At 38.0% G+C, this 21,068-nt stretch overlaps 1 protein-coding gene across 5 annotated transcripts in view; it reads left to right on the top strand.

Moving 5' to 3' along the window:
- GPHN (gephyrin) overlaps positions 1–21,068 on the top strand; it is a 546,447-nt gene that overhangs the window by 506,694 nt on the left and 18,685 nt on the right. For all 5 annotated transcript variants that reach the window (XM_088839525.1, XM_055436130.2, XM_055436132.2 and 2 more), the window contains one exon: positions 10,294–10,381. In XM_088839525.1, the coding sequence (XP_088695651.1) occupies positions 10,294–10,381 (88 nt within the window). The remainder of the gene's footprint in view (positions 1–10,293; positions 10,382–21,068) is intronic.

Genomic DNA, 21,068 nt, shown 5'->3' with positions numbered 1-21,068 from the left:
GACATCTTTAGGATTTTCTATGTATAGTATCACATCATTTGCAAACAGTGACGGTTTTTCTTTTCCAGTTTGGATCCCTTTTATTTCTTTCTCTTGTCTGATTGCCGCAGCTAGGATGTTCAATGCTATGTTGAATTAAAGTGGTGAGAGTGGACATCCTTGTTTCTGATCTTCGAAGTGCTTTCAGCTTTCCACCATTGAGTATGATGTTGACTGTAAGTCTGTCATATATGGTCTTTATTATATTGAGGTACATAGCCTCTATACCCACTTTATTGAGAGTTTTTATTGTATGTGGATATTGCATTTTGTCAGAAGCTTTTTCTACATCTATTTAGATGATTGTATGATTTTTATTCTTCTTGTTAATGTGGTATATTGTATTAATTGATTTGTGGATATTAGACCATCCTTTTCTCCCTGGAATAAATCCTACTTGATCATGATGTATATTGTTGAATTCTGTTTGCTCATATATCATTGCGGAGAAGGCAATGGCAAGCCACTCCAGTACTCTTTCCTAGAAAATCCCATGGATGGAGGAGCCTGGTAGGCTGCAGTCCATGGGGTCGCTAAGGGTCGGACACGACTGAGCGACTTCACTTTCACACATTGGAGAAGGAAATGGCAACCCACTCCAATGTTCTTGCCTAGAGAATCCCAGGGACGGGGGAGCCTGGTGGGCTGCCGTCCGTGGGGTCACACAGAGTCAGAAACGACTGAAGTGACTTAGCAGCATATATCATTGAGGAGTTATGTGTCTATGTTCATCAGTGATTTTGGCCTGTAATCTTTTTTTGTGATATCTTTGACTGTTTTGCTATCAGATGATGCTGACCTTGTATATAAGTTCAGAATCACTCCTTGCATCTCAGTTTTTTGGAATAGAGTGAGAAGTATAGGTATTAGCTGTTCTTTTACTCAGTAGAAAATTTCTAACAGCTGGCCATCAGGTTTTTATTTGATACTTTTACTGAGAAAGATATTATTTGCCTCATGAGATAGCACATTTATTCTTGGATGGCTGTTATGGCAAGGATTTTTTCTTTTTATTACACTAAGCCAAAGTCTTTATCCCTGTTTCTCTCAGCTATTAGTTCTAATTCTGCTTTCATGAGCAACACCAAATAATTAACTCCCTCATCTACATGACAGCCTTTCAAAGGAAATACTATTTATGATTATATAAATGTTAAGTAGTATCTTCTCTTCCATCCACAGATAATATTATTTGCCCATAATATCATCATAGTTATAAATATTGTACACTGTTCATTCCCAAAGCTACTGTGGAGAGACTAAGTTGAGGCCAGGGTTCATTCAGTTCATTTATTGAGTGCCTACAATGTGCAAGGAGTTGGCAGGACAATCAAGAAGCCTAGATAGAATGAGACTATGTCTTGTGAGACAGACATATATTATTGTTTCAGCTTTATAAATTTGCCTTTCACCACAACTTGTTTCCTCTCTTTATTCTGTTTAGTTCTTGTGACTTTAAACTCCACTTTAACATCAAAATGCCATTCCTGATTTTTTGCATGTTTATATTAGCTTGGTGCCTTTTACCATAGCTTTTATTTTTATTCTTTCGTATCTTTTAAGTGTATCACTTATAAATAAGATCCAAATGGGATCTGAGCTTTAAAAAATGGGATTTGAGCTTTAAAATGGGATTTGAGCTTTAAAAAATGGGATTTGAGCTTTAAAAAACTAAATCTTGCATTTGCCTTGTTACTGTAACCCTGATCCTAGCTTGAAGTTCATTTTGCTTCATCATGAAGATTGCTATAAATATCCCCTTGACATTTTTTCCTTCCATCTTACATTATTTTTACTATTAATAGAACTTTTGTTATCCTTGTCCTTTTCTCTGTTGTTGGTTTAATCCAGCTGCTATTTGTTCCCCTTCACTCGTTATTTTGAAAAGTATGGGGTACTCTACCATCGCCCTCATACTTTCCTTCCAAATTCTGATACTAATAATCAAATATTTATTTCTCCACTGTTATATTTTTAAAAGGTGCTCACTATACCCATCTTGTACAGCCTTCCCATTTCCTCCCTGCACCTCCTACATCACTGAGACTTTGAGAATACTTTTACTTCTCCCAGCTACTTCCACTCCCCCCACTTTTAGGCATTGCTGAAATAATACTTTTAAATCTAGACTATTACTAAGTTTTCTTTTGTAGTATACATCTCTACAACTTCTGAGGAATCCATGTTTAGCACATATATTATAATTTCCCTGTTTGATTTTTATTCATTTAGATTTAGTTATATATTTTCTAAATGCGTGTGTGTGTGCGTGTGTGTGTGTGTGTGTGTGTGTTTTACTAGTGTTTTCTCTAATCTTCATCTTCCCCTATCTTGAGACCTCTGATCTGGTTAAATTTTTTTAATTTAGTCATTTTTCTGTAACATTACTTGTTGATTTATTATCTAAATTTTTGCACTTTCGCAAATATTATTCTTCTATACTGATAGATGAAGAGTGTCTGACTAGGTATAGGATTTGGGTGTTGAAAGCCTTTTTGCTCAGAGTACATTGATGTTAATCTACTGTTTTATAGTTTTTAGTGTTGCAGGTAAGAAATCCAAAGCCAATATTCTTTTTTTCTTTGTTAGTAAATCTAATCTTTCTGTCTGACAGTTTGTAAAGTTTTCTCTTTATCCTTGAAATTTATTTACATTCTTAGGCTTATACTCTTTTGTCGATCTTAAACTAGATTGCAGTCAGTTTCTAGTCCTGTAAATCACTGAATGTTAGACATGGAAAGGACCTAGTCCAAATTTTCATTTTAAAAATAAGGACAGTGAGACCCGAAAAAATGATGTTCATTTTTCAAAGTCATCTCAGCTGTAGAGACATCTTGATTCTAGGCCCTGACACACTCAAGCCTTCAATTAACACTTCTGTTTTCAGTCACTGAGCATTTAAATTTTTAGCATTTAGCACTAAATCATTGCTTTTATATGTTTTTGTGTGATATTGATACTCTCAAAGAACCATGGGTAGTTTACTTATTTCAAGTGGAAGTGGAAAGTGTTAGTAAATCAAGATTAATACTAGTATTAGATTTATCTTTAAAAATGGTTAATCACTCTCCAAACCTAATTAAAACTGTAGTTTTTAATGAATTAAGAATTAAATGATATCACAGTATCCCTTTAAGACCTGCTGCTCTTTGAGGAAAGGGAAGCAACTGATATATATATGTGTGTGTGTGTGTGTAAAACTTAATCTGCTTAATTCCATATCCCTTCCAGTGGTAATGGTGAGACTATATTTCAAATGTAAAAAAGTACAATTTATTGGATATTGATCATCACTATTTGGCATACACAAATTAGCTATATATTCTTAGATAACAATGATAAATAGCTATTTTTCTAAAGATAATATAACAAAGTGTCTTTCACAATGTGAATAACTACTATAGTTTACAAGAATAGTAAAATGAATGTAGGTGACCTTGAATCTGTCACTGCCTTTGTGAATTTTGTAGAATTTTAAAACTAACACATAAGTGTGAGAGTGTGTTGTTCTTTTAAAATGTGAGAATTACTGTCATTAATTTTATTTCTTAAATATCAACTGATCTTATGGGAGTAATGTCATATATAAGGAAGTAATGTCATATATAGAAAGTAATGTCATATATAAGACGTATAAGGCCATATTGTGTTTTCATTTTACTCTCCTCTCTTTAAGAAAATTAATATGCTATGCTCTCTGTTTAACAAAACATAAAATCATGAATTATTTTTATCCTACTGTAATATCCATGATTATAATCTTTGCTACCTATTTTTTATCATTATTCAGAGTAATCTCAGTCTTAGAAAGCAAACTCAATTTTTATTTTTTAAAAGTAAAAGGATTGAGGTAAGTGAATATAAAATAAATAGAGGAAAATATCAGCATTTGTCAGATCTGAGAGATGGATACATGTATGTTACGCTATTATCTTATGTTAGAAATATTTCATCATTTAGAATATAAAAGAGAGCAAATTTATGACTTGTAAGCAGTCCTAAGTTATGTTTAATCAAATCTTATTTAGTTTTCATCTGAATATAGGATTCAGAATTATGTTGCTTTCATTTCCCAGAAATGTACTAACATGTCCACACACGCACTTTTCTTGTCATCCCAGACAGCTCCTCACCTGCTGCCTTAGTGTCCTCTGTTTGATGCTTTTCCACAATGGTCCATTCTGCTGAGAACTTTCCTTTTATGATATGTCGTATGCCTGAAAAAAACTAGACAATTACTCTACTTAGGCGCTTGACAAGGAGGCAGAGGTTATAATCCTAGCTCTGCCCCATGCTGCCCCGCCTGGCCTTTAATGTGCTACTTTGCCACTCTGAATAGCGCTCTCCTTTTCTGTAAACTTCATAGAACCGATTAACTTCGGCTTCTTCAACATTACTGGTTGGGGCATAGGCCTGGATTACTGTAATATTGAATGGTTTGCCTTGGAAACGAACAGAAATCATTCTGTCGTTTTTAAGACTGCATCCAAGCACTGCATTTCGGACTCTTTTGTTGACCATGATGGCTACTCCATTTCTTCTAAGGGATTCCTGCCCACAGTAGTAGATATAATGGTCATCCGAGTTAAATTCATCCATTCCAGTCCATTTTAATTCACTGATTCCTAGAATGTCGACGTTCACTCTTGCCATCTCCTGTTTGACCACTTCCAATTTGCCTTGATTCATGGACCTAACATTCCAGGTTCCTATGCAATATTGCTCTTTACAGCACCGGACCTTGCTTCTATCACTGGTCACATCCACAACTGGGTATTGGTTTTGCTTTTGCTCCATCCCTTTATTCCTTCTATAGTTATTTCTCCACTGAGCTCCAGTAGCATACTGGGCACCTACCGACCTGGGGAATTCCTCATTCAGTATCCTATCATTTTGCCCTTTGATAGTGTTCATGGGGTTCTCAAGGCAAGTATACTGAAGTGGTTTGCCATTCCCTTCTCCAGTGGACCACATTCGGCTGTGGTCCATGTGATCAGATCGGCTAGTTTCCTGTGATTATGATTTCAGTGTGTCTGCCCTCTGAGGCCCCCTCGCAATACCTACCGTCTTATTTGGGTTTCTCTTACCTTGGTCGTGGAAAATCTCTTCACAGCCGCTCCAGCAAAGTGCAGCCACTGTACCTTACCTTGGATGAGGGGTATCTCCTCAAGGCCGCCCCTCCTGACCTTGAACGCGGAGTAGCTCCTCTTGGCCCTCCTGCGCCGGCGCAGCCACCGCCTGTTGGACGTGGGGTAGCTCCTCTTGGCCGCCGGCCCTGGACTCAGGCGTGGGGTAGCTCCTCACGGCCGCGCCTCTTTGCGTGGTTCATTGTGCCGGGCCAGCGTCTCTCGCGTCTGCACCGCCGGGGCCGGCGTCTCTCGGTTAATCAGTTCTGTGAAGACCTACAAGACCTTTTAGAACTAACACCCAAAAAAGATGTCCTTTTCATTATAGGGGACTGGAATGCAAAAGTAGGAAGTCAAGAAACACCTGGAGTAACAGGCAAATTTGGCCTTGGAGCACGGAATGAAGCAGGGCAAAGGCTAATAGAGTTTTGTCAAGAGAATGCACTGGTCATAGCAAACACCCTCTTCCAACAACACAAGAGAAGACTACACATGGACATCACCAGATGGTCAACACCGAAATCAGATTGATTATATTCTTTGCAACCAAAGATGGAGAAGCTGTATACAGTTAGCAAAAACAAGACCAGGAGCTGACTGTGGCTCAGATCATGAACTCCTTATTGCCAAATTCAGACTTAAATTGAAGAAAGTAGGGAAAACCACTAGACCATTCAGGTATGACCTAAATCAAATCCCTTATGATTATACAGTGGAAGTGAGAAATAGATTTAAGGGACTAGATCTGATTGATAGAGTGCCTGATGAACTCTGGACGGAGGTTCGTGACATTGTACAGGAGACAGGGACCAAGACCATCCCCATGGAAAAGAAATGCAAAAGAGCGAAATGGCTGAGGAGGCCTTACAAATAGCTGTGAAAAGAAGAGAGGTGAAAAGCAAAGGAGAAAAGGAAAGATATAAGCATCTGAATGCAGAGTTCCAAAGAATAGCAAGGAGAGATAAGAAAGCCTTCCTCAGTGATCAATGCAAAGCCTTCCTCAGAATAGGAAAAACAAGAGACCTCTTCAAGAAAATTAGAGATTCCAAGGGAACATTTCATGCAAAGATGGGCTCGATAAAGGACAGAAATGGTAGGGACCTAACAGAAGCAGAAGATATTAAGAAGAGGTGGCAGGAATACACAGAAGAACTGTACAAAAAAGATCTTCACGACCAAGATAGTCACGATAACGTGATCACTGACCTAGAGCCAGACATCTTGGAATGTGAAGTCAAGTGGGCCTTAGAAAGCATCACTACGAACAAACCTAGTGGAGGTGATGGGATTCCAGTTGAGCTATTTCAAGTCTTGAAAGATGATGCTGTGAAAGTGTTTCACTCAATATGCCAACAGATTTGGAAAACTCAGCAGTGGCCACAGGACTGGAAGAGGTCAGTCTTCATTCCAATCCCAAAAAAAGGCAATGCCAAAGAATGCTCAAGCTACCGCACAATTGCACTCATCTCACACGCTAGTAAAGTCATGCTCAAAATTCTCCAAGCCAGGCTTCAGCAATATGTAAACCGTGAACTCCCAGATGTTCAAGCAGGTTTTAGAAAAGGCAGAGGCACCAGAGATCAAATTGCCAACATCCGCTGGATCATGAAGAAAGCAAGAGAGTTCCAGAAAAACATCTATTTCTGCTTCATTAACTATGCCAAAGCCTTTGACTGTGTGGATCACAATAAACTGTGGAACATTCTGAAAGAGATGGGAATCCCAGACCACCTGACCTGCGTCTTGAGAAACGTGTATGCAGGTCAGGAAGCAACAGTTAGAACTGGACATGGAACAACAGACTGGTTCCAAATAGGAAAAGGTGTACGTCAAGGTTGTATATTGTCACCTTGCTTATTTAACTTATATGCAGAGTACATCATGAGGAACGCTGGGCTGGAAGAAGCACAAGCTGGAATCAAGATTGCCGGGAGAAATATCAATAACCTCAGATATGCAGATGACACCACCCTTATGGCAGAAAGTGAAGAGGAACTCAAAAGCCTCTTGATGAAAGTGAAAGAGGAGAGTGAAAAGATTGGCTTGAAGCTCAACATTCAGAAAACAAAGATCATGGCATCTGGTCCCATCACTTCATGGGAAATAGATGGAAAAACAGTGGAAACAGTGTCAGACTTTATTTTTTGGGGGCTCCAAAATCACTGCAGATGCTGATTGCAGCCATGAAATTAAAAGACGCTTGCTCCTTGGAAGGAAAGTTATGACCAACCTTGATAGTATATTAAAAAGCAGAGACATTACTTTGCCAACCAAGGTCCATCTAGTCAAGGCAATGGTTTTTCCTGTGGTCATGTATGGATGTGAGAGTTGGACTGTGAAGAAAGCTGATCGCCGAAGAATCGATGCTTTTGAACTGTGGTGTTGGAGAAGACTCTTGAGAGTCCCTTGTACTGCAAGGAGATCCAACCAGTCCATTCTAAAGGAGATCAATCCTGGGTGTTCATTGGAGGGACTGATGCTAAAGCTGAAACTGCAACAGTTTGGCCACCTCATGAGATGAGTTGACTCACTGGAAAAGACTCTGACGCTGGGAAAGGTTGGGGGCGGGAGGAGAAGGGGACGGCCAAGAATGAGATGGCTGGGTGGCATCACCGACTCTGTGGACATAAGTTTGAGTGAACTCCGGGATTTGGTGATGGACAGGGAGGCCTGGCGTGCTGTGATTCATGGGGTCGCGGAGAGTCGGACACGACTGAGCGACTGAACTGAACTGAACTTTCTGTAAACTAGGGATAATTCATACCTGTTCAATCTACGTCAGAGATTTATTGTGAGATAACAAGTGGAGTTATATCATGCAATATAAATGAAGGTACAGATCCTCTGACAATTGCCACACTTTGCTGCCTATCCCTCTACGCTATGCTCTCTTACTAGATCTACGCAATGAAGGTAGAGTTAAAAAGGTAGGCAGGGGAAGACAGAGAAGTGCCAGCCCCAGCGTGCTCACAGCTGTGCTACTGAACATAGTGACCCCCAAAGACCTTTCTGACTTTAAGATTCAGTGATTTTGTGAATCTACCAGCCTCAGAGTAGAAAGCAGCATTGAGCGTATTCTTTGAAACATAATAATTTACAGTAAGGACTTGCTTGGTATAAAAGTCCTTTTAGTTTATTTGTGCAAATTAGAAAATTTCCTGTGGAAAGTTACCTCTTAAGTTTTACAAAAATAGGAAAAAATCTTTCCCAGATAATATGAAAACAGTAAATAAGAAACAAACCACTGAAAAATATATGTTTATTTGCAGTCATCAGCTAGCCTGTCCCAGGAACTTTATCCATATATGAAGATGTCTATGTGTATGTCACTGCTACTTTGCTTCCAGTGACTTTACAACCCTGTAGAGTCAACATGCTACAAATGAAATATTGTAAAATCAGTGGAATTAGCTAATGTCTCTTTATACCAGCACAGAATTCTATTATGTGCTGATAATAGTTGCTGTCCATTCACCTGAACCACATTCCACATCACCCTGTGTTTGTAACGCTTTATCATTTTCTCCATAGGCCAACCATTTGGCTCAACTTAATGGTCCGGCAAGGCAAAGGGACCAGATTGCTGGGCATAGAGTAATCAAGAATCCATCACATTCGTATCTTACAGTATTTCAATACAGAGGATAATTTGCTTTTTTTCCTTAAAGCAAAATGAAAAAGATTGATGAAAAATCTGTTCAAAATACACAGTCCAAGAATACTTTAAATACACCCATTTTGAATATATTTCTTTCGAGATGTCCACCTAACCAAGTTAACTTCAAAATCCATTTAGGGGATTTTTTTTAAGTTTTTCTTCCTTTTTTTTTTTTTTAATGTTTACACATAAATCCTTCCTTCATTAAATGCCTGGGTATTTTTTGCTGCATAAGCAATTAACTGGGTGAATTCAAAGGATCTCTGTATTATAGATTGAACTTCATGTCAGCCATTTTTCAACTTTTACTATTGTTTTGTCTTCTTGGGAGTTCATTCACCAAAGCCAAACAACCTCCAGTATGGACAGACCAGTGCTTGGAGCACAGGAGAGTTCTGTCTAGATTCAGTAAGAGAACCTAATAGTAAGTGGAACTATTTAGGCTGAAACCAGGCCTGGGTAATTGAGCCATTTGGACTGTTCGACTATAGGTCAATGAATGTATTTGAGCTCCAGTCTATGATATTCTTCTGTGTTAGTCATCGGTATTCTCCTAAATAAAAACTGCCAAATATGCTAAAGTTGAGCTCTGCCAGGTTGTTGGGTATGTTTGTGTGATAACTTCTCTCAGTACTTCCAGTAATATCAACAACAACAACCAAACTTCCTTGAAAACTTGTTTTGTACAAGGTTTTATTCCATGAACTTATATGTACTGTTACTTAATCCACATAACAACCTCATAGTATCCCCACTTCATAGATGGAAAACTAAGGCAAAGAATGGTTAAGCAACTTACCACTTTTCCAAGGTTCTGTATCTCCCAGGTTGTAGCACCAGGATTTAAACTCAGGCCATCCGAGTTCAGAGCTCACACTCTTAATCTCTGTGCTGTGCACCTCCCAATTTTGTCTCTTGTAGAGCCTCTTGGGTAGATCTCAGGTTTCTTTTCTTACCTCTGTCACTCCTGGATAAAATATGAAATGATGCTTTACTTAAAAATTAGCTCATTTCTTAAGGCCTAACCAGATTAAGTCATATTCCCTCTAAAGGGTCCTAAGTCTCTGGCACCTAGAGTGATCAGTTTTCCTGGTATGCCTGAAATTTCCTAGAACATGTAACTTTCATGTTACATGAAACTAAATCCGGGATATTCCTAGGCAAACTGGGAGGGTGAGACAGCCTACTTACACTATACTGTGTCCCCTCTTTATACTGCTTTGTTATATAGAGCAAAAAGCCCATGAAAGTACCAGTAACCACTACTTCTGCACTTACAAGTTTCTTTCTTCAAAACAAGTTATGCTCCTACTGCATAGAGACCTTTTTGATTCCCACTTCATACAGAATTTAGTGCTGTGCTCACGTTAATGTCTACTCACTGAATAGGTGGTTTAGTTTTCAGCAGGCACTATATATAGGAGTCTTTCCTTGTGTGTTAATTTGTTTGTCTTTATTTTTTTTTTCCAGCCCAGATGACTTACTCAATGCCTTGAATGAGGGTATCAGTCGTGCTGATGTCATCATCACATCAGGGGGTGTGTCCATGGGGGAAAAGGTATGAAAAAATGGGGTTCTTGAAACATAATTAACACTGGTCTGGTAGACATCTTGTATCCATAACCAGACCCCCACGAAGCTGGAAATCCACAAGGGTTCAGAAATTCCTGAGCATTCTAAAAGGGATGCAGTACAATAGGTCAGACAGCTTACCATCTCAAATAATATCCAGGAGTGAAAGTGTTAAATTGTAGATATTAATAGGTATTCTCCATATAGCAGACAGATTGCTGGGATAGTCTTCCCTCAAAGTCTCCTAGAGGAGATTGCTGCCATTTTCTCCCAAGATCACAAAAGCTAGGGGCTGAGACCTGCATTGTCCCAAAGCTGTAAAAAATACTTTGCATTACCATCAAACTACCTGAGGGGTTCTGAGCTTCATAAGAGCAGACCCTGAGGTTAAGAGTACTTAAGTGTTATATTTCTTATTTCTAGAGAGTGTTTCATGTAAAAGTTTTCTTGGTTGCTAATGAACTTAATTATGGGACAGTAACTATTTGGCAGACTGAAAGTTTGTTTTTCCAGGACTTCTAAAGAGGCAGCAAGCTTGTAGTTAACATAGGCTTGGCAGTTGTGGCTCAGTTATGTTAAGAATAGAACACTCAATCTTAACCTTCTTTATTAGTGCTAAAAAAGATGTCATTTATCCTAGGGATTTGCTCACAGGTAAACAGCCAATACAGTAAAGCATATTGGTTTTCTTTATTTTACTCTCTGTGTAGTAAGATACTTACAATAATCCTTTAATTTACTAAGAAGGCAATTTTAAGAACTGGGCATCCCAGAGTATTCCATAGTGTTAGTTGCTCAGTCATGCCGGAATCTTTGTGACGCTATGGACTATAGCTTGCCAGGCTCCTCTGTCCGTGGAATTCTCTAGGCAAGAATACTAGAGTGGATTGCCATTCCCTTCTCCAGAGGATCTTCCCGACCTGGGATTTGAACCCAGGGCTTCTGCATTAGAGGCTATTTACCATCTGAGCCATCAGGAGCTAATAATTGTCCTTCCTACCTCCTCAAAGTGGGAATGAGATGAGAGAAGAACCAGAAAGAAAGAAAGAAAGTATCCATGCAGCAAACTCCTGCCAGCCTGCAAACTCTAGTCCTCAAAAGAATTCCTGTGTACTTCAGTAGCAGAAAGAAAGAAAAGTATAAGAGAGAAAACATCTGTTTTAGCCCAAGGGCTGAGTCTGAAAATCAGTCACTGAAAACACAGGGAAGTAAGTCAGAGAAAGATCCAGAAGTGTTACATAGCAGACATGAATTTTAAGTACAGAAACTCAGGTATGCAAGAAATTTATTTGCCTGTTTAAATTCTACTATGAGCACAGATGCTATGGAATTGGCAGGAAATTTACTTAAGCCACTACAGAATTAATTGCCTCCAGGAATTATACCAAAGAACAGGCAGGGGCTTGAGAGGCAGCAGGGCATCAAGGAGATACACATCTGGTCACCAGTCTTCACTGGATACATCTAGAGTGTCCTTCTCATGTTACTATATATCTCAGGTCTTTGCTCATTGGGGGCCATACTAATAGCACTGAGATCAAGGCAGAGGCTGGAAGCCTTAGAGCAGAGGGAAGGGGCCCCTGCCTCTTGTGGGACCCACAGACCTCGAACCTCTTCTCAGCCAAGGAGAAATGACTCCTCACAGTTGCTTCCTTTAAAATCTCTCCCCAGCCCCACCTCTTCCTACTCCACAAAGCCTTTTCAAAAAGTTTTCATTTTTTATGTATCTGTTTTTTGCCCTAAAAACTAAGGAATTATATGCATTACTATAAATTCTCCACCACCTATAGAATATTAAAATAGCTCAAAGACAATGAAAGGTATAGATATCCATTAAGGATACCCTAGATTGAATACCCAGTAATTGTTTCTTCCTATTTCAAAGTCTCTTAATTCTTCCTTAGGGCTTCCTTTGTGGCTCAGCTGGTAAAGAATCTGCTTGCAATGCAGGAGACCTCGGTTCGATCCCTGGGTTGGGAAGATCCCCTGGAGAAGGGAAAGGCTGCCCACTCCAGTAGTCTGGCCTGGAGAATTCCATGGACTATATTGTCCATGGGGTCGCAAAGAGTCAGACACGACTGAGCGACTTTGACTTTCAGTTCTTCCTAACAGTATCTCCCTCACCCCACATGATCAGGAAAAAGGACTGGTCTGATAGGTTTTCCCTGATTATGTAGCACCAAAGGTATTAATTAATCATATAGGTCACCTTGAGTATGTAGAATATTAAAACTAATCAACAGTATTCCAAACAAACAATTTGTTAAAATATTTTTTTGTCTCCCTTATTTCATTTAGTCCTATGTTTCTTTTTCTGCAAGATCTTGGCTTAGCAGTCTGCTTTCTTAATACCTTCTGCTTCCATTCTAGAGAGTCCTGGGTTTCCTGACTCAGTCCACTGGTACTGTATAAAAGTGACCTAAGCTGTATCACCTCAGAGGTCTATACCCTAGAGACTATTCTTTGAAGCATCAATTGTTCAAAATTCCTGTGAAGGTCCTTTTTCCTAGTGCTCTGGATCTGTCTTTGTTGTAGACACAGAGTATTTACTATAGCTTACAGCAGTGCCTTCAGGTCAACATCAAAGTAAAACAGGAACTTTCCTTAGGAAATAAATATTAAAAGATATTAAAGTAAGACTCTATTTGGATACAGTATGTAACAGTTTCATAAAAAATTTTGGTCAGTTTTCCCTGAAGGTGAAAACACATCGTTGACAGTATAAGCATTGTCAAATCTCCAGACACTTCCCATAAAGCATATAATTTCTGAAATATTATATTAATGACATTTTACCTGCCTGAATCTAACCTAGCACACAGTGAGCCTCTCTTCTCAGATGTAACAGTGACTTCCTTTCCATGAAATTCTTATAATGGTAACATCAAACAAACCTATTTCTAATGTCTCTTTTTATAAGATAAAAGAACAAACCTTCATGACTTTCTAGGAGCCCTCTAGGAAATTTCAAACATAGTTTTAGGCTTAAAAAATATTATGCAATTTTTTTTTCTGTATTTTGGTCTGATCTTTAGAAGGCAAAATCAAGAGTTGTCTGAATAAAATGGGCCCTTGATGAAGATCACTGATATCTCAGAAACAGTTCTTGGTTACCTAATTTTTCAAAGCAACAATAAAATATTTGAAAACAAACATAGAGAACCTGCTTGCTATGCTTTTTTATTTCCTTAAATAATCAAAGACAAAATAAAGTAACGTAAACAAAAAACACAAAAAGGCAGATTACACAAAAAGAAAAACACTACATATCATGGGGAAAGCATTAGTCAGTAAACCCAAGAAGTAAGCTCATCAAAACTGAGTGAACTTACTAAAATTTTAATATATCTCAGCTTCATTTCAAACACAGGTATTATAAACCAAGGCAAATCAAAGTCATTTTCAGAGTTTTATCCTTTATTATGCTTTTTTAAAATGTTTTGGAACAGCCTGACACTTTACTTTAGAACTAAGAGTGGTCCGCAGATCCAAGAGTGTCTTTGAGATTCTTTAAGCAGGTCTATGAGGTTAAAACTATCCTCATAATAAAACTAAGCCTTTATCTGACTTTTTTATTTTCCTTCTCTCATGAGTGAATAGCAGGTTTTCCAGTGTTGGAAGATGTATGATCTCATCAGACTGAATACTGAAGCAAATAAGAGAATCTACCTGACTTCTCTTAAGCTGAACATTGAAGAGAGTTTTTAATTTAAAATACATAAACAATAAATTACTTACGTTAACATGAAGTAGTTCATCATTGCTATTTCCAAATGAACCAACAAGTAAATACTTTTAACTTCTTTTAATTTCTAACACAGTAAACATTGATAGACATAAACCACATAAACAAAAGCTCTAAGGATCCTTAATGGATTTTAATTTAAGAAAATATAAAGGGTCCTGAGACCAAATATTTTGAATATTGGATGTCTTTAATTTTTTTCCTTGAAAAATGAAAGAATATGCATAATTATATTTGTCTATCATTATTACTCCAACATTTAAGAAAACAACTAATGTCTATCTCATAGTGAAAACTAGGGGACATAGATAATTGACAGATCATATGTAAGCATGTTAGCAGACTAACCAAGTTCATATACACAGAATACAGCTTTGTAGAGCAAACGCATCCCCTTTTTTACCTTCTTAATGGAGCAAAAATGAAAACATATTCATTAACACAACCCAAAGATATATCCTCTATGGCATATTAAAATAATAGGCAAAGCTTAAAGTTATGTTCAGTAAACAGTGATCCAGTGTTCTATCTTACTTAGAAATCATCTAGGTTTCTCATAATTGTTCATTAATTGACCAATTTAATAATTTCAAGATTTTAAATTACTTAAAGATCTTGAAAATTATTTTCAAGCTGACATTCTACGAACACAATTACTGTTGAAATTAAAAGTTTGTCAGAATAATGATTCAATTTCATTGAACCCAATTTTAGATTTTTCACAATCTTAAGTATTATATAAGAATAGCATTAGCTTCTTTGGTGAATTAATCTATATAATTTTAGGAAAAAACAAACCCAGGCAAAATAAAATGCATTTGCCTACTTAACACTGATAAGTAAGCGAAAGAGCATGGCTGAATTTGCTTATTGACCAAAATAATAAGCTAGTCTCATTTACCAAAAATTTGCCTTAACTGTGTGAACTTTGATTCTTAAAATTGTAAGAAGCATATTTTTTAGCATAACATATTTAAAATATTATAAGATAAATTTTCTTATTATCTGTGTATTTTAGGAATATTCTATTTATGTAAGTACTTAATCTCTAAATCAGTCAGAATAGAGCACCTTTAAGAGACAGTAGAAGTTTTTTGGTGTGTTGGTTTTTCTCCCCTCTGGCAAAGCAAAGTTTATTGTGGGCCTGTGGTCATGGCTCTTCTTTCCAAGTCCTGGTGAAACCAGAGTTGGGAATGAGAGGCTCTTGTGTTGCTCCCACCAGGGGCAGAGACAGGGTAGGGGACACCCTGAATCTGCAGTGTGCCCTGAGAAAGGCCCACTCTGCATGGTGGTCTTACTGTCATATAATTTATGAATATCCTCCAGAAGTAGGAAAACATTTCACACTCTCAAAGCAAGATAAATGGCTTTCTGTATCAGACACATAGTCACACAGCCACGTAAAGATTTTATAACTTCATCTCTACAATTTCAATGACACAATAAGAGTAAACACAGAAACAAACATAAAACTACTCAGTCTACAAATAAAGAACTATTTTCCTTCCCAGAGGAAGGAAAAATTCTTTGTTTATTTAGGTCCAAAATGACAGTAAGACAAATAAACTCACAAAACCCACAAACCAGATTCTCTGTCTTCTTTTACCCAACAGAGAATAGATTTCAATCATCCATTTATAGGAGTCACCAAATGGTGAGACCATAAAACCAAATTCTCAATCACTGCTGCTGCAAGGGGGACTACCTTAATGACCATGCATAGAAACAGAAATAGAACCAAAATTAATAGAGGAGTCAAAAGTAGAGAAACCAACATTTAGCAGTTTTCAAGTTTGGTCGCTGTTTAGCATTCACTCCAGAAACCAAGGGAAAATGTATGCAGGTTTAAACCACCCATAAAGTACACTTTTCTGACAATCGACTTTACTTGGCTTTGTCAGATAAATCAATATGGCGTCTCTGTGGAGCCTTCAGAATCATTAAGGTATAGTTTTTTAAAGATAAAATCATGAATCTCATTAAATATATATTTTATTTTATAAAATTAATGTGTCAAAGATTTTATTTAACTCATTAATTAGTGATGAAACTAGTAAGATATTCCAACTGGTTCTAAGAATTCAAATAACACAGACACACACACACACAAAAACACAGACATGGATAGGTAGTCCAAAATGCTGAAATCAGTTTTCTAATAGATGTAAAATTGTTCTATATCTGGAGGAGAATAGTCAATTACAACTCTACTGACAGAGTTAATTTTTATTTCTTTGGATACTAATCATGTTCACTATTATTTTTCTGCAGATTAATTTTTGTAGAATAGCTAAAAGAGCGAAAAGCATAAATAACCCAGAAGGTTATTTGGGCATCAGATAATCTTTTTTACCTATTTCAAAGTCTTTCACAATTTTTCTGACATTGTTTGTTCTTGCTTAAGTTGAGGGAAAGACCAGCCTCCTTTATTCATTCGTGTTTCTTCTTCATATCTGGATCTAGCTTTCAGAACATCAGAGATCCTTGCTGTTTCTGCAGATAGACAAAAACAAGAGCAATGATGATTCCCAGCTTTTATTGCTATGTCTGGTACAAGCTTTCTGTCACAAAAAACATGAAGCATTTCTTCATGTTCAAAACAGAATTGAAAAGGGGCATTTTTTACAACAGAGATGATTTTTTTCAAGAATAATGAAATACTTTCATTCATTTAGCAAATATGTAATGAGTGTATATGCTTTCCAAACTCTGTATCATTATCCTTAGAGAGCCCTGCATGTATGGCCTCTGCCTGTCTCTTCAGCCTCCCCTTATGCCTTTCCCCTGCTCATTCACTACCTTCCATTGTCTTTTCAGTTCTAAACACACTCTTTACTGCTCTCAAAGCTTTTGTATATACTTTTCTCTGCCTGGAATTCTTGTCCCTCCACACTTCACATGACTGAGTCCTCCTCATCCTCACCACCTGTTTTAAAGCGGTCTTTCCTTATTCTCCACTTCACACCATTGTTCTCGATCCTAGCACCTGCTTTTTTCCTTCAGAGTATATTCCACACTGGTTTGCTTATCTTAGGCTGTCTCTCCCACCAGTAAACTATAACAGGACATCTTTGTGCCAGGGACCTTGTCTGTCTGGTTCACTAGTGAGTCTCTAACACAAATAGAATTCCTGATACATAGTTCAGTTCAGTCACTCAGTTGTGTCCGACTCTGCGACCCCATGAACCACAGGTTGCTAGGCCTCCCTGTCCATCACCAGCTCCTGGAGTACACCCAAACCCATGTCTATCGAGTCAATGATGCCATCCAACCATCTCATCCTCTGTCATCCTGTTCTCCTCCTGCCCTCAATCTTTCCAAGCATCAGGGTCTTTTCAAATGAGTCAGCTCTCCGCATCAGGTGGCCAAAGTACTGGAGTTTCAGCTTCAACATCAGTCCTTCCAATGAACACCCAGGACTGATCTCCTTTAGGATGGACTGGTTGGATCTCCTTGCAGTCCAGGGGACTCTCAAGAGTCTTCTCCAACACCACAATTCAAAAGCATCAATTCTTCGGTGCTCAGCTTTCTTTATAGTCCAACTCTCACATTCATACATGACCACTGGAAAGACCATAGCCTTGACTAGACGGATCTTTGTTGGCAAAGTAACGTCTCTGCTTTTTAATATGCTGTCTAGGTTGGTTATAACTTTCCTTCCAAGGAGTAAGCGTCTTTTAATTTCACGGCTGCAGTCACCATCTGCAGTGATTTTGGAGCCCAGGAAAATAAAGTCAGCCACTGTTTCCCCATCTAGCTGCCATGAAGTGATGGGACCGGATGCCTTGATCTTAGTTTTCTGAATGTTGAACTTTAAGCCTACTTTTTCACTCTCCTCTTTCACTTTCATCAAGAGGCTCTTTAGTTCTTCACTTTCTGCCATAAAGGTGGTGTCATCTGCATATCTGAGGTTATTGATATTTCTCCCGGCAATCTTCATTCCAGCTTGTGCTTCCTCTAGCTCAGCATTTCTTTTGATGTACTCTGCATATAAGTTAAATAAGCAGGGTGACAATATACAGCCTTGACGTACTCCTTTTCCTATTTGGAACCAGTCTGTTGTTCCATGTCCAGTTCTAACTGTTGCTTCTTGACCTGCATACAGGTTTCTCAAGAGGCAGGTCATGTGGTCTGGTAGTCCCATCTCTTTCAGAATTTTCCACAGTTTTATTGTGATCCACACAGTCAAAGTCTTTGTCATGGTCAATAAAGGGGAAATAGATACATAGTGGGCACTCAGAAATATTTCTTGAACTAGCAAATGGATGAATGAAAGGCATGTGTGTGTCACTATGGACTCATTATAAATATATATACAGATTCCCTGTTCTCACAAACTATATAGTGCAGTAAAGAATACAGATAGTTATCAGGCAATTGCCATATTACCTAAGTGTGTGGTATCAGGAAGACTTGGTACTGTAAGAGCATAAAAGAAAGGCCTGGAGATTTCTGCCTTTACTATGATGGGGTGGCTTATTTGGACCAACTCTCCCACCAAGAACAACTGTGAAAGCTATGTGAAAGAAAGATTATGGAAGCATGAAAATACTAGAAAGGACTAGAGGACAAAGGAAAGGGTTAATATGGAGGTAAATGTAAATGAATTGTTGATTATATGAAATAATATCTTGAGGTTTACATGCATATAAATATATATTAAATATAGGGTATATTCTGTCTGTATAGCAGTTATATATATACACACACATTCATATTTATAATGTATATAAAATATGTGCTACAGGATAGCACAAAAAGCAAAGAGGAATAAATAGAGTTAACATGTTTTAAAGGTCTTACATTTGGGGAAAATGATGAAAATACCAGATTATGATGGACTGTAGTAAGTTAAGAATACATTTTGTAATCTCTAAAGCAACCAATAAGAGAATGTGTAACTAACAAGCAAATAGAAGAGAAAGAAAATTTAAAAACAAAAAAATTTTGGTAAATCAAAGGAAGACATGAAAGGAGAAAAAAGGAAATAAAAACAGAAGTGACAAATAACTAACAAATAGGAGGCCAGTAGTTTTAAATCCAAATATAGCAGTGATGAGGGACTTCTTTATGGTCCAATGGTTAAGAATCTGCTGTGCGATGTCGGGGTTGTGGGATCAGTCCCTGGTGGGGAAGCTGAGATTCCACAGGCTGCAGAGCAAGGAAGCCCATACCTGGCAACTACTCAGCCTGTGTGCCACAACTGGAGAGCCCAGGCACTGCAACCAAGATGCAGCACAACTGAAAATAAAAACAAATAGATAAAATTAAAAATATATAGCATTAATTATATTAAGCGTAAGTGGACTGAGTCCTCCAATTAAAAAATGTCATTTTAGATTTTAAAAAACAACAAATTGTATGATGCTTATAAGAGACCCACCTTAAATATAAGGACACAGCTACTTGAAAGTAAAAGATGAGAAAAAAGTTAAAGAACAGCTAGTTGACTGTCTTGATATCAGAGAAAATTAAGATAAAAAGGATTATTAGATATTAAGAGGAGGGACATTTCCTGTTCTGTATTTATGTGGATCAGTTCATCAAGAAAATTCTAAATTATTTCATCTAATAATAGAGTCTAAAAATAATCATGAATCAGTAATCAATCTACTGTCCAGCCCTGGGAATTCAGGGGAGACTTGAAATTGAGAATAGAGAGAGAAGGGCAGAAAAAAAGAGTATCCAGACAAAAGGGAGAATATTTTCAAAGACTTGAGGCAGTTCAGTTCAGTTGCTCAGTCGTGTCCGACTCTTTGCGACCCCATGAACTGCAGCACGCCAGGCCTCCCTGTCCATCACCAACTCCCAGAGTCCACCCAAACCCATGTCCATTGAGTTGGTGATGCAATCCAGCCGTCTCATCTTCTGTCGTCCCTTCTCCTGCCCTCATCCTTTCCCAGCATCAGAGTCTTTTCAAATCAGTCAGCTCTTTGCATCAGGTGGCCAAAGTACTGGTGTTTCAGCTTCAACATCAGTCCTACCAATGAACACCCAGGACTGATCTCCTCTAGGATGGACTGGTTGGATCTCCTTGCAGTCCAAGGGACTCTCAAGAGTCTTCTCCAACACCACAGTTCAAAAGCATCGATTCTTCAGGGCTCAGCTTTCTTTATAGTCCAACTCTCGCATCCATACATGACTACTGGAAAAACCATTGCCTTGACTAGACGGACCTCTGTTGACAAAGCAATGTCTCTGCTTTTCGATTTGAGGCAAGAAAGTGTGAAAACTGATAGCAATATAGACTTGTAGGAATGTTGAGAGAGATTGAGGAAGAGGAATGGAGCTTGTGGGAAACGGATTGCCTGATAAGAGCAATGATTGGCAAAAGAAGGCTAGAAAATATCAATACAAGGATCCTAGTTATGATCATTTAAAAGATGAGATTTATTTCTGGAGACCATGGAGTTATTGAAGTGTTATATAGTGATTTGATCAGATTTGTCTCTCTCACTACTGTCAGGGGAATGAATTGGAGAATTGGCAGAGAGACCTGTTTCAGTAATTCAGGTGAGATGATGTTGGCTAAGGCTGTAGAGATGGAGAGGAGGAAATAGCTTTTAAAAATAAAGTGTCTCATAATTTGTGAAATATTTAATATTTTAGTGGGATACCAGACTCTCTTGAATTAGTGAGCAGGAAACTCAGTAACAGAAGTTGTATTACTTTGGAGAAATTTTTTAAACTGCTATTTTTTTCTTTGTATCTACAAAACCAGCTACAAGGCACTGTTGCCTTTCCTTTTCGAAGATCAGGTTTTGTCGAATTGCTCTGGGTTGATCATAACCTTAGGTTGGTTGTGTTTGTAGTCGCAGAATATGAAGTTGGAGCGATTAAACTCCCTTGACTTTCTGTTTAGAGCTCCCTCCCTAAGTTTTTAGTTGACTTATTTAGACTCGGTAATCTTGGGTAAATGTCCAAGTCT

The sequence above is a fragment of the Moschus berezovskii genome, chromosome 9 (genome assembly GCF_049115385.1).
Source record: "Moschus berezovskii isolate FMDL1 chromosome 9, NW_MosBer_1.0, whole genome shotgun sequence".
Taxonomy (NCBI): domain Eukaryota; kingdom Metazoa; phylum Chordata; class Mammalia; order Artiodactyla; family Moschidae; genus Moschus; species Moschus berezovskii.
This window is presented reverse-complemented; position numbering and strand designations above follow the sequence as displayed.